This window comes from Diplotaxodon limnothrissa, linkage group LG9, assembly GCF_057381915.1.
Source record: "Diplotaxodon limnothrissa isolate DT_005_m linkage group LG9, D_limnothrissa_male_GT1.1, whole genome shotgun sequence".
In the NCBI taxonomy this organism is placed as follows: Eukaryota; Metazoa; Chordata; class Actinopteri; order Cichliformes; family Cichlidae; genus Diplotaxodon; species Diplotaxodon limnothrissa.
In genome coordinates this window covers 22,476,246-22,491,034 of record NC_140604.1, presented here as the reverse complement: position 1 = coordinate 22,491,034, position 14,789 = coordinate 22,476,246, and the positions used below count along the sequence as shown (strand labels likewise).

General features: G+C 39.1%; 1 protein-coding gene across 1 annotated transcript; it reads left to right on the top strand.

The window, feature by feature from the left end:
* Positions 1-408: 408 nt before the first annotated feature.
* Positions 409-14,679, top strand: hacd1 (3-hydroxyacyl-CoA dehydratase 1). Its single transcript, XM_085362266.1, has 7 exons — positions 409-634; positions 4,072-4,189; positions 5,220-5,238; positions 5,354-5,442; positions 5,701-5,822; positions 10,588-10,766; positions 13,318-14,679. Exons 1-7 carry the CDS (start codon positions 516-518, stop codon positions 13,398-13,400), a joined length of 729 nt encoding a protein of 242 aa, XP_085218392.1. The 5' UTR covers positions 409-515; the 3' UTR covers positions 13,401-14,679.
* The last annotated feature ends 110 nt before the right edge of the window (positions 14,680-14,789 follow it).

The following is a 14,789-nucleotide window of genomic DNA, read 5'->3' as shown; positions in this document are numbered from 1 at the left end:
GTTTTCCTATATTTTCACAGGTTTTACAGCTTTTTCTACTGATAAACACTTTGGCCATGGCCATTTACAACACATTTATAATTACATTATCTATGTCTGCAATTTTACACCTTTACTTCTTGCAGTTTAAGTCCAAACAATCATCCTGACAGGTCTTTGTCATTTGCTACAACATTTCTTCATCGTGTAGAAAAACTGCTCTTCTTTGTCTTATGTGATGTTATCTAATTTATAAAAGTTATACCTAAACTTGTTCACGCTGAGCTGAAGATTGGGGTGAAAATAAGCCTGAATTTCTATAGTTGCACCAACTGAGCCGTGACAAGCCGGCTTTATTTCACTAGTCTTTGCCTCACCGGCAGGCCACGCACTTGTTTCACTAGTCCCGCGAGAGGGGGATCCATGGGCGGATAGCTAGATAGATGGATGGATGGATGGATAACCCCGCTGCTCCCCTCCCTACTAGCCCCAGCTGTCAGCTCCCTTCCTGACTTCCCCACCCTGCCCCCGGTACCATGGCGTCCAGCGAGGAGGACGGCACGGTTGAGGAGAAGGAAAACAACAACAAAAAGAGAACGAAAAGCACCCTCGCTACCGCATGGCTCACTTTCTACAACATCGCCATGACCGCCGGGTACGTGCGTTATTCCGCCCCTGTCGCCTATTAATAAGAAAGGCAGTGAAGTTATAGCCGCTCCCTAAAAAACCGTAAGCGTGTGTTGCTGTTTATAGGACTGCGTCTCCGCCGAAAGTGCCTGTTCAGCTCGCTTGGATTTAGCAGTTCGTCGTCGCAATTGAGTTTGAGCAAGCTTTAACGGTCAGTTTGGTAGTTTCTACGAAGAAACGAGCGACCGTTATTTGTCTCGAGTGTTGGAAAATGAATGAATGGTGTTTGGTGAAAGTGGCAGGCTGGCGCAACAGCCGTGTCCAAATAGGGCTGGCTGCATGGTGTCAGCGTCAAGGCCCACAGTGCGTCCGACAGTTGCAGTGATAAGTATAGCCGGACCGCGCTGACACTGGAGCTCAGGTCTGGGACAGTGAAGTGCTCAATGGGCACATTTTTAATAACAACAACGTTTGTGTGAAGAGAGCTTCCTGTGTTGTGATAAAGGACAAACACATGAGAACTTGAGAATAGCGGAGGTGTTGGGGTCACTGGATCAGTGGTGACTAAGCGCTTCCAGTTTGGCGCATGGCTTCAGGTACTGATCACTTTAATAATAATAATAATAATTATAACACGAAATAAAACAAGAATATATTTGTGCACATCGTTGTGACTCTGTCCAACTTAGTAACTTGTTTTTCATGTGTTAGTCAAAGATAAGTAAAATTGCAGCTGTCCAAATCTACTTGGCCCTATGTGGAAAACATTATATACACCCCTCCTCCCTCTATTATCCTCTTGATACATTATGAATTAACTGTGAATAACCCCATTTAAAAAAGAAAATCTGAGTTCAGTTTCACTACCCAAACCCAGGCCTGATTACTGCTAGATGTGTTGGATCAAGAAATCACTTAACTATAAGCTGTCTGACAAAGGGAAATAGGCTAAAAGATCTCAGATAGCAACGAGTAAAGCCACAATCTACAGAAACGACTGACAAACAAAGTAATTGACATCCATCAGTCTGGGATACAAAGTAATTTCTAAGGCCTTCGGCGTGAGAGCCATTATACGCAAATGGAGAAAACTTGAAACAGTTGCAAACCTTCCCAGTAGAGGTCGGCCTACCAATATTACTCTAAGAGCGCACAAGTGACTCATCCATTAGGTCACAAAAGAACCCAGAACATCTACAGAACTGCAGGCCTCACTTCAGTTAGGGTCAGAGTTCACGACTGAACAATAACAAAGAGGCTGGTCAAAAATGGCATCCATGGGAGAGTTCAAGGAGAAAACCACTGATGACAAAGAAAGGCTCATCTTGCCTAAAGTAACAGTGCTTTGCATAAAAAGAACATCATAGCAACAGGTGGTGGTAGTGTGATGGTCTGGTGCTGCTCTGTTGTTTCAGCACCAGGACGACTTGGTGTAATTGATGCTTTCTATTAGAAAATCCAGAATGAGAATCTCCAACCATTAGTTCATGGCTGGAAGCTCAAGCTCCCTCGGGTTATACAGCAGAAAAATGATCCTGGTTTTGGTGTGGTCTAGTCAAAGCCTGAACTGAAATCAGTTTGAGATAGTTTGGGATCATTATGATACACGGTTTAGGGTCCAGTTACTTTTTCACATAGGGCCGAGCAGATTTGGATAGCTTTCCCCCCTCGTAATAAATAAAATGTCATCATTTAAAAACTGTATTTTGCATCTTCTCTATGTTTCCTTGTCTAATATTAAAATTTGTGACAAATATGCAAAAAATAGGAAATCGGGAAATGGGGTGAATTCTTTTTCACAGCACTGGTGTTGGTCTAGAACGTCACAGCTGGTGCGTCCTCAGTGAAAGGTGCATGACATCAGGGAAAGACGTGTACACACAAACATAGGTTTTCCTTATGAGGACATTTAGCGACAATATGCATTAAGAAAGCTTCACTTGCGCTCCGCTTATCAGTATGAGATCCTTTTTATAAATCAACTTAAATGGACTCACTGGTGGCTATAAACAGCTGAGTGAGGATGCTTCTTGGCTGCTCATCCTATCTACTGTGCAGGATTTTTTAAAGTTTTTTTATATAACATTGCAGCTGGATTTATTTTTTATAATATGTTGTTTTTTTTAACATGCACATGCAAGACTTGTGAGTTCTTAGAGGTTTTTTATTCATAACTATTATTAGAACATGTATTAATAGAGCTATTGTGTTCTACAGTTGTCTCATTCCTAAATTAACAAAAAACAAAGCTCATTAAAGTGTGTATCCTGTTTGTTTTTTGTTTTTGTTTTTTTAAATGCCCTAACCCTTGACTGAATTCAAAGATTTAATCCAATTTTTTTTTTTAGATGTTTTTCTTTATTTCAAATTTTATTTGTCAGGGAAAATCTTCTACTCCCTCACATCAGAAAGGAGACAGTTGGGGTGGTTTGAGCATCTGGCTAGGATGCTTGCTGGTCCTGGTCGAGCTGTTGGGGTCTTGTCCAACTGGGAGGATGCCCTGGGGCAGACTCAGAACATGCAAGAAGGAGAGAAGGGATCAATCAAAAGGAAAATCCTGTTTTTCTGTGGTTTTACTTACACATAGAGTAAAGCTGGTGTGTTGCAGAGAGAGTTTGTAGCTGCTGCTATTCTTTAATATTTCACTGAAAGTGCCGTTACAATTGCCTGATGTAAAATGCTGCAGCTTTGGTTTGCTTTCTCAAGCTATTCCATTTTGCCCTCTTTATTATTTTGATTTTAGTTGCCAGTTTATTTATTCCAGTGCTCACTTTATGTATGGATAACTGTCTGATACATGTATACTTATAAACATAATGTAAATTTGTCTACCATCAGAAATTGTGGCATAGCTGTTGAACCGTGGTTGTGGCCTAGTGAAAAACACAAACAGACCAGTTTTATGACAATGTTAGGTTTTTTGTATTTGTCTGGTGTCTCAGTGGAATAAACAGGTAACACCAGATAAATAGAGGCAGTAATGTCTGTCTGTTACAGAATACCTTTGAAGAAAAGTATTTATTTTACTTTATTACATGACATAGTGATTGATATAGTGAAAAGCAGCATTTAGTGAGAGAATTTTTATCAGCTTTGTAGCCCAGTATGTCAGCATGTACTGGGAATTCCTTGGTTTCAGTGACAAGGTTAGAAAATGTTAATAATTTTTTTTAGTTTCATTCAGTATTTATGTTGTTTAAATTCCCAAGTTTTTTCCCTTTAAATTTACATCTCAAATGTGTTATTATAAGTTTCCTGTTCTATTCATATTGTCATCCTCAGTTTGATGTTATTATGAGGTGACTAAATGACTTAAATTAGGTTTAAAAGATTATATTTCCAGTTGTGTCACAGTTATTTTTGTTTGTTTTTTCCATTGCAGAAAAATGTCTGTCCTTTACACTAATTTTCTCCTTTCACATTTCAGTTGCACTGAGCGGTTGTGTGATTTTTATTTGTCTGCAGGTGGCTGGTTTTGGCCATGGCAATGACACGCTTCTACATACAGAAAGGCACACACAAGGGTCTGTACAGAAGTATAGCAAGGACACTCAAGTTTTTCCAGACCTTTGCATTAGTTGAGGTAAGACTTTTAAGTCTTAGAGACTGTGTGGAAAAAAAAAAAAGAATTTCGGCCTGAAAATTGAAGAAAATGCATAACTTTATAGTTAATGGCCAGCAGGGGGCAACAGGTGGTAAAAAGCTATCGGTCAGTATATAAGTCTATGAGAAAACAACCATACTACTCAATTTTTTTTAAAATGACCTACTTAAACATTTATATCTTGATTTTTATGGTTGTAATCATCAGTTTTAAGGCTTGTCAACAGGGATATTAAGACTGATGCTAGCTCTGATGTTAATATTTGGTTATTTTGATATTTCAATTGATATTTTATACATTAACGGATTACTCTAACAGTTGTTATATGCAGTTATTTATTTGTTCACACTTGTTGTTGCGTTTGTGGCGTTCAAAAAGGGAAGATGCCCCCTGGTGGACAAACTATGAAATGACAACATCCTTAAGATAATTGAAGGGTGTTTCTCACTATTTTCTTTGCTTTAAAATTTCTCTGTTATAAATGCCAGTAAAGATAGATTAGTAAGTAGCTTATTTTGGCTGATAATATTATCCTGCCAATAAATCAGCTGAGCTATAATAAATAGACAATAGAGCAGGAGGGTGTAGCTTTATTGTCCTTGACAAATAGCTACCTAATAGGTGTGCAGTGTTCTTTTTTATATAATGGCAAGTGTATTTTGTTGTAAGCCTGTTTTTCGCTAGCCAAAACTATCATCCCAGTAGGATGAAAGTTAGTGAAGGATGCACTTTGCTAACAATGTTTTAGCTGGACAGTTTACCATCTTTTGTTCAAAGATGTTCTTGTCTGGTTTTAAATAGCCGAAATAGCAAATGGAAAGTTTCAGAATTAGTCCACAGACCATTGGGTGACACAATGGTGCCATGTCCATCTTTGATTTACAGTCTATAGCGTTTCCTGTCACAAGTGGGACTTTAGTGAATTAGTGAATTTAAAAAACAAATACTTTTTTCTTAGACTTTAACAAGGCAGTCATTTTTACTGCTGTTTGTGTTGCTTGTCTTACAGGTGGGACATTGTGCCATTGGTATGTGACAACTTACATGAAAATATTTGGCTAATTTGTACAGATTCAGATAAATTCCCTCATCTGGCCATGTATTTATTGGTGATTTTTGTTTCTTACTTTGGCTGTGTTGCAGGAATCGTGAGGACTTCTGTGATTGTAACTGGGGTTCAAGTGTGTTCGCGGATTTTTATGGTTTGGTTCATCACCAACAGCATCAGACAGGTGACTTTTATGATAAACCGCAACTCCGTGACTTTTTACAATTGATCAGTCTTTAGTTGACAGATTTCACCACAGTACTCTTAACCTCCACACACTGTATGTATTGTCACAACTATTCTGGAACACAGTCTGTCCAGTTGCTTTTTTTCCCCCACATAAAAATCGTACTTTTCTCATCTTTTTGCCTGTAAGAGCTGCACCTGTCAGGTTTGAAGCTTCTTTTAACTCTTTATTTTTTGCCATTTTCCTGACTTAAAGATCCAGAGTGAAGAAAGCGTAATCCTATTTCTGGTTGTGTGGACGATGACAGAGATTATCAGATATTCCTACTACACATTCAAACTGCTCAACCACCTGCCGTACTTCATCAAATGGGCCAGGTGGAGACACCGTTAGCTGGGGCTGGGATGAGTTTGAATTGTCTTTCCTGTTTCGGGACACTGTCTGAGCATGTCGGCCTAATCCGGTGAATTCACCTCTGGCATGCTTTCTTGGCCTTGTAGCGCCGCGCGTGTATTAAGTATCTGTCGTCTAATACAAAGAGGAGTCGCATGTGTGTGTTTATTGATTAGCACCTCATTAGCCATTCTGTTTGTGGTCAGTGATCTAACCACTAACACAGCACTCTGAGGAAACAGGAAAAGGTGAAATGCTTGTTTATCTTTTGGTTTTAACTTCTGCCTAAAACATAAAGAATTTCTGAATAAGTTTAGTTAGTTGCTGAAAGAGGCTGAAACCAGGCATTTTTTGTGAAAGAAATATTCTCAGCTGTAGTGAAATATAATACCTGTCTTGTGTTGAAGGCAGAGTACTTGTGATGTGTCGTTCTGGCCTCGAAGCAGCTCACCTGAAACTGGAGTCGTTAGTAGAAACGTGAGCCGTCCCCACTGAAGGCTGTCCAGCGCGCAGGCTCGGCATCTTAATTTTATTTATTCTTTCTGCTTCGCTGTGTCACGTGATTCTTCAGGCGGTCCATCTAATGCCAGCCACTCTTTTGTTTCTGCTCTGGATTCTTGTGCTCTTGAATGGCACCCTTCGCCTCCCCGCCCCCACCCTTCACGTCTTTCTTTAAGCACGGAGGAGACGACAGGCCCCTGGCAAGGGGCTCATGTTCAGCTGCTCCTGTTTTTAAGACCATCTGTTTTGGTCACGGAATGTTCACCCAACATTTCTCTCATCCGCTGAGACGCTCCCCCGAGCCTTTGCTGTGGTCCCCACTAAATACAGGAACTCTATAGTCCTGAGTCATGGCATATCATTTGGTCCTGGAGAGAGCTGCCATCATAGGAAGAGGCATGCTGTCTCACTGTTATTTGGGGCGGTGACGAGAAATTAAGTTGGTACTTTGTGATTAACTTAGTTGTGTGCAGGAGTTCTACCGTTGGTTTTTCAAGAACACAGTGTTTCCTTGCTGCTGGGTCTTCTTCCTCTTTTCTCCCATTATCCAAAGGAGTTCTGCAGGGCTCCACATTAGGTCCATTGCTCTTTTCTCGTTACATAAAGAACCTTTGTGATAATTTATCAAATGCTGCTTTCCATCTTTATGCAGATGATACAATTATCTGTTGTTCATCTCCTTCAGTAGCACAAACCCTATAATTCTGCAGTCTGCCTTTGATGTTGTTCAGTCCCATTTAACTCAACTTAAGTTGGTGTTAAATCCAGAGAAATCCAAGTTCATGTTATTCTCAAATGGCAAAGAGTTGTTAGCTACGTCTCCTAAGAGACATAGACTTTGTATATTCGCAGACTCTCCCATTAGCTGATCTTTATCTATAAATCTTTGCTTGGGCTAGTTCCCTCTTATTTATGTGTTTATATGTGTAAAAACCACAACCAGTGCAGCCTTCATTCTCACAATTTAATACAATTGATTGTCCCAAAAATCAGAACAGAATTGGGGAAAAAGGCTTTGAAATACGTTGCCCCTGCTTGCTGGAATAATCTGCAGAAGGAACTGAAATTATCGAGAGAATAACTCTTTTACTCGGTGTAATTGTTTTTAATGTCGCTCTTAATTTGATCTGTTTTTGTATATTTTTCACATGTTCGTATGGGATATTGTATTTTTTTATGTTATATACTTATATACATGTATTTTGACTTTTGTTGCCATGATGTCAGGTCTCTCTTGGAAATGAGATTTTTAATCTCATTGAGATTTTACCTGGATAAATAAAGGACTATTAAGTAATAAAATACAAACAGCCTCTTTCTTAGGCACCAATATCTTTTTTTTTTCTCAATTTCCAATATATTATGACCAATTTGTCACCACATATTGATGTGGTTACTATTTTTTTTTTCCTGTGCATAGATTTAATGTCAGTGTTGCTAAAAAAATCCTCGCACTTTTTCAGTTCTTAGTTACTATATCATCACTACTGTAGCCTCTTCCTGATTGGCTGCTTTGCTTCATAAGGTCACAGTTCTGTATACGGTATGCAACTGAAGTTGTAATTAGACGGCATAGAATACATTTTTATTGCTATGAAGATGATACCCAGCTTTATTGATACATGAAGCCAGATGAAACACTCTGACTTAAACACATAAAGACTGATGACCTCTGATTTCCTGCTTCCAAATTCATAAAAACCTGAGGTTATTGTACTCTGTTCTAAAAATCTTAGAAATATCTTAGAAAAAAACAGATGTTTACTCTGGATGCTGTTAGCTTGACCTCTAATAACACTGTGAGGAATCTTGGAGTCGTTTTTGAACAGGATATGTCCTTCACTGAGCATATTAAAGAAATATGCAGGACTGCTTTGTGTCATCTGCACAACATCTCTAAAATTAGAAACGTCCCGTCTCAGAGTAGCGCTAAAAAGCTAGTTCATGCATTTATTACTTCTAGGCTGGACAATTGTAATTCGTTATTATCAGGCTTTCCGAAAAACTCCCTGATACAAAATCAGAATTGGACTACCTTATTAATTGCTTTGAATCTGAAATTTACATTTATTTCAGATAACCTGTTAACAGGCCCCAAAGATCAGTACATTACAGAGATTGATTCATTATTTAATTAATGTATTTTTGTGTTGTGTATCCATGTACATTTTCTGGTGATAGATTCAGTCCTACTGAGCGTGGACAGTGTCGGCATTGAACAGATTTCTTGGGCTGTTCCTTTCTCTTTAATATACCCCCAAAGTATTGCATGTTATTTAAGTCTGATGATATCCTTCTCCACTTTAAAGTTTTCCTTTTTCACCTCCTATAGAGAAAACAGACATTTGTGTGATTTGAGGCGTGAGCGTTGTTTGTATCGTTTCCATATTTCTCTTCTGCCAAGCTTCATCTTGTCTGCCAGTGTTTGCACCATATGTTCCTGTGGATATACCGAATCTATACATCTGTTCATTCCAGCAACTTTTTATTTCAGGACTACTTTCTGGGTGCAGTTCAGTCCATATATGCTGGACCATATTGGAGCCCAACAAATTTGTCTTGGCCTTGTTTGACCATAGAACATGCTCCCAGTAATCGTCAGACTTTGATGATGTTTAACGTTGTTTAAAGTTGACCTGTTACCCTTTCCTTATTTTCTGCCAGATACATGTTTCAAACTGTTTCAAACAAGCAATTTAGGAAGCTTTTCTCTTCTTGCTTCTTTATGAGAGGGGATATCCCTGATTTGCCTCTGACTGTGAGTGCAGCAGCCCCACCCTCATGCTGCTTAAACTGCTGTTTGTGAGGGGAACCCAATCAGAAGAAAGTTGGTTAAAAGAGTTGCTTAAGAGGTAAAATGACTTATTTGCTATTTTGGTGGATAAACTGGAAGTCCTACTATAAGATAAACAACAACTGTGAGCCATGCAAAGCTAGAAACAAAAATGTGGAGCATAAGAGGTCTTTAATCGTTAATCTTGCAATTTCGAGTTGATTTTAGTTGATTAGTCATCTTGCATCATTTTCCATCTTTGTGAAATCTCATATGTTTCTTGCACAATTGTTTTGACAATTCCCTCATGTAATTCTAGGATGTAGATAGACACAGCCCATCCAACAAAGAGAACGTTCTGGTGCTTAGATTGTCAAACATCAGATTTAATCAGGACTGTTTTAGTAATAAGTAGTTTTAAGCGTTTAGCAGTGATTGCAGGTATATTCAGGTATATTGACAGTGAGCTTGAAACAATGCAGTTTTTGACATTTTATTTAAGATTATTTATTGGAGAGGTTTAAGTGACTTCTTTTGTATACCCTCTGTTCTTTGATGACCAGTCTAACCACTAAAATTGAACCTAGTATTTCTTATTCTTGTCTTTTGAGTTGCTTTAAAGAACTTCAATTGGTTTCTTTTATTTACTATAAATCAGATCTGTGGGAATTCATGCAGTGTATTCCCACATATTTGTGTGGGCTTTCTAATCTTAGAAAATTGGATTCAGTTCAATATTTTGGTCATTTTTGTTTGGTAATGTGCCCACTGCAAACAAACAGTGAGGCAAAAGATGCTGTGTTCCTGGTTGTTCTTAACATACCAGTTCACAAATTATAGTTTGGGAACATTAAAGTCTCAGATGTCAGAAGGTTTTTGCACACATGCCAGTTCAGTGGACCAATGTAATTATGCCTTCAGTTGCAAAACTGTGCACTGGCATGAAATAAGGTGAGGAGCTGCTGGAAAGTAATAATGCATATTTTATATCCAGCAGGCAATGAAACATTATTGTAACAACAAATCAGCTTATTACTTAATGCTGGAATATGATCTTATTCTTGACTTTCTCTCAATTAAAATGAACTGCATGAACAAAAAGGTTGAATTTTTTTTTAAACTTTTGCATGTGAACAGCATGAAAGTGTAAAAAGAAAATGATACCTTGGAGTTATCCAGAGCCAAAATCACTCAGAGTTCCTGAAGATGGAAAAAATGTGAAAATATTACTTTTTTACAATGTGCTGCTTGACCACCATATCTCTGGAATACCTCGAGGGAAGTTTTATGTCCACAACTCAAGGCAGCTTTTGTTACAGTGTCTGGCCCCTGTGTCAGTCATCTTCCTGTGTTTTCAATATGCATGTGAGTGTATTAACATCCTCTGACTGTCAACTGTCCTAACTGTGTGAGTGCTAAAGTGATCACGCTGCTGGATTTGAAGACATCCATCCTGCTCTTTCTTCTTCCCCCAGATACAACCTCTTCATTGTCTTGTACCCGGTGGGAGTCGTTGGTGAGCTGCTCACCATTTATGCTGCGCTGCCGTTCGTACGCAGGTCTGGAATGTACTCCATGAGGCTCCCAAACAAGTATAACGTGTCGTTTGACTACTACTACTGCCTCATCATCGTCATGCTGTCCTACATCCCATGTAAGAAGCAAATTTCATGCCTACATTGTGCACTTTCAGTTTTGGCATGTAGGTCAAAATCCTGCATGATTTTTAAACTGTATTTTCTCCTGTTGTGGTACAAATAATTCTGCCTGTTCTGCTCAAAAGCAGCTTTTCTGTCCTGTGGTGCAATGTTTGGTGGCATTTTATAATTTGAATAGAATCATCTGTTGTGGTATATCCAATTTTATTTGGAATATACTGTGTGTTCACATGTCGTACATAATTTTGAATATAAAGATCGTTTTTCATAACACAGCTGTCAATGACTCCTTGAAGTCTAGAATCCATAGACTTCACCAGATGTTGTTTTCTCTCATTGATTTGTGATGCTACCTTCAGTTGCTGGTTTTTGTCTTTCTGCATTCATTTAATAACTATTGATCTGAGATTGGGTGACTGACTTGGCCACTGAAGAATATCCCTTTTCTTGGGCTTGAGAAACTCTTGGCTTGCTTTTGCAGTTTGCTTTGGCTTGTTCTCAATTTGCACAGTGAAGCTCTGTCTGATCGGTTTTGCAGTATTTGGCTGAATCTGAGCAGAGAGTGTAGTCCTGTACACTTATTATTCACAGCACTGTCACAAGTCACAGATTAGATTTAAATTTTAATCTAGTCCAATCTGGTCTTCTCATTCATGATTATAACAAGTGGGTTGCAACTTGTTGTAAACTCTGTGTTTCCATCCATGAAGCCATCTCTTGTTCATCGACTTTGATAGTACTCCTACTTTCTCCACACTCTTGACTGAGCTCAGTGTTGTAAAGGGTTTTTCTTAACCATGGAAATAATTCTGCGATCATCCCGTTTAGTTGTTTCTTGTGGTCTTCTGGACCTTTTGATGTTAATGAGCTAACCAATTCATTTATTCTTTTTAAGAATTAACCACATTCTTGATTCGGCCACAAGTTTTTGCTGTCTCACTAATGATGGCCTACTTCACTCTAGGGCTGCCACAAACGATTATTTTGATAGTCGACTAGTCACCGATTATTTTTGCGATTAGTCGACTAATCAGATCATCATCCATTAGACGTAAAACTACAGCTTATTGCACCAGCAGCATCTGCTCTTATATAACTATCATTAGCTTACAGCTTTAAGTGTTTAAGGTCTGTGCTAACTAAAAATAAAGACAAGATGATAGTTTATTAAATTTTAATGAAATTTGCAGATTGTTTCGGTGAAGTTTAATAAACTCCTTGCTATCTAAAATATAACAGGACACTGGAGTATATTCTGGAGCATCTCACACTTCTGATAATCAGCTGTCTGCTTGACATTTATTCAGCTGTGTAAAAACTATAACTTTAATCTCAGACAAACTGATTTACTCAGGAACAAATAAAATACTAAAAAAAAAAAAGCCAAACAATAACATTTAAGTTATCTAAGTGACTCATATATATTTAACCTGAGTAGCGAAAGATGGCGGTGGGTTTGAAAACGATTTGCGGGGAGTCCGGTGTTCTCACGGCGCTAGTGAGCCTAGCCCCCGGCTCGCTAACGAGCTAGTGGGTAACAGATGTCTCCGAAAACGTCGGAGCGCTTTTGAAAATATGTGGTGTCCTGATAAACTGAGCAGATATTTGAGGTTTACACAGCTACATTCTCGCCTGAAAATATGTTAAACGTTTATTTTGTGACCCAGAAAGAATAATAAGAGTAACATTAAAACTAACTAGCTGCCGCCATTGTTGGAAACTGCGCTGGGCCGCGCTATGAATTCTGGGACACAGCTTCTTCTTCTTCTTCTTCTTCTTCTTCGGGGTTTAACGGTAGCTGACATCCTTGTACATGCAATGCTGCCATCTTCTGTTTCAGTCCGTTATTACACTCTTAAATCCTGCCACTTATTCCTGCGTCTTTTGTGATCGTACAAAGTTTCAAACGACGCGTCGACTATTAAATCAGTCGTCGACGATTTTGATAGTCGACGTAATCGTGACTAGTCGACAAATCGTGGCAGCCCTACTTCACTCCCACTGACATGTCTTTGGTCCTCAGGTTGAGAGTTCCAGTGAAAAGATACCGAATGCAAGTTCAACACCTGGAAGCAACTCCAGGTCTCTTGCCTGCATAATTTGTCATGAAATGATGGGAGGGAGTAAGACTCACTTGTTCATGTACTTTTGAGCCCCTGAAAACATACTGCACTGTATGAAAATGGCTGTAACTGCTCAACAGTTCATGCAAAATGCGTGTCAAATCCTTTGAATTAAAGCTGAAAGTTTTTACTTAAATCCGATGTTGATTATTTGATACAAAACGACAAAAATAGCCTTTGTTCAAAAAATACGGACCAAATGTCATGGAATATATGGAAAAGTTGTCAGCTGTAATAGGCTCCAGGCTTTGCCAGACCACCCCAGTGGCTTATGTCTGTGAATGCATGTCTTCCCACTGTGCTGCTTCTTATTCAGAATTGAGACCAAGTTGAGAGTTGTGAATTTGTATTTCACTCTAACTTGCTTTCGTTTGTGTTCATCATAGTCACAGTCACCCTGAACACGCTCTCGTCTTTCTCGCAGTGTTTCCTCAGCTCTACTTCCACATGCTGCGGCAGAGAAGAAGGATGCTTCACGGGGAGGTCATAGTGGAGAAGGACGACTAGACGAGCACCACCTCCCACCTTCATTTGAGCCAGCCTGCCCTCCACTTCACCCTCACCTCCACCACCGCTTCATCTTCATCTCTGTCTCACCTTTTAGCACCATCAGCCATTACATTCTTCATTGCACGGGACCTAAAGAACCACACAGCTGACGATGGTTACCACCCAGTGACAATCAGTAATAACGACAAAGCCACGGAGTAAAACCACAGTAGTAATACCACATCTGGAGTGTTTCTTTGCAGGATTCATTCCTATCTGAATGGTAATATTGGAAACATGTTTACAGTCCCAGTGTTGCTGGAGCTAGAGACAGAAGCCTGTGGCGTCACATCTCAGCACTCAGAGATCACGAGTCCTTTATTCACCCACCAGCCTTACTGCATCTTGTTGCACTGAAGCATCGCAGCCTGAGAGAAACGAGCACTGAGCCACAACACTGCACCCCGAAGAAGGAAGAGCCAAATGAGGGGGAGGGGGGTGTTAAATTAGTCGCCTCAATTAAATTCATCATTCAGCCCATGCAATTGGCAGATTAAGTGTATATTAAGTATTTCATATATAAAATAAGCTTTCAAAGCGAGATTATTCATACCTCAACAATAAATCTACATTTGGACAATATGCTGCTTCTTGTGTGTATGTGTGTAACCCTATGTGTAAACGATGCAATGTGAAATGAGCAGTTAATCATATTTCTTAACAGTAATTTATTCGCATACTGTGAGCAAGCACAGCTCCGACTTAACATTGTGTCCGCTTGGCTCAGCTCGTGCTTTCTTTTATGTTGTTCTGATGTTTACTATGTCAAATTAATTTACAAGAGTGCATCTTAAACCAAATTCGAGTCTTCACAAAAGTAGTAACTTCTTTTTTTCTCTATAGGCCGCTGTAGGTATGAGACTACGATTCAAATTTATGTGAGCACTTCAGTCTTCAGTCTCTGTCTTGTTTGTTTTTGAAAATATCCGGTGTCTACATCGATTGGACAGTAGTTAGACTCCCTCCTACCAAAGGTGCTATTGTGAGATCATTTTAGTCTTCTGTGCAGCTGAAGGAGTGACTGTGATTGGAGATGACCTAAAGCAGGAAATCAGGATGTGAAATGACTGAGAGGAAATGTTAGCGAAGAACTGCATAGCCCATGGTTATCAAAGAAAAAAACCTTTTTGCTTGTAATCTGGGTTAGTGGGAAAACAATAAAAGAAAGTTATTTAAGGGAAAAAAACTATAAAAATGTGAAAATACCTTTATGTGCAAATTCAATAAACTAAATTCTACAGTACTGAAGAGTTTTGTGATGAACTTCACTCTGGATCTAGAACTCAGCCACTGAGTACAACCACCCTGTGGATTTTATCTGTTTATTTGTGAGTTATTCCGTCATTT

Excerpts from the sequence above, each read along its gene's own strand:
- hacd1 (XM_085362266.1), top strand. The coding sequence starts at position 516 with ATGGCGTCCAGCGAGGAGGACGGCACGGTTGAGGAGAAGGAAAACAAC. Across the intron at positions 5,443-5,700 it reads TCACCAACAGCATCAGACAG|ATCCAGAGTGAAGAAAGCGT; the intron begins GTGACTTTTATG and ends CCTGACTTAAAG. Across the intron at positions 10,767-13,317 it reads CATGCTGTCCTACATCCCAT|TGTTTCCTCAGCTCTACTTC; the intron begins GTAAGAAGCAAA and ends TCTTTCTCGCAG.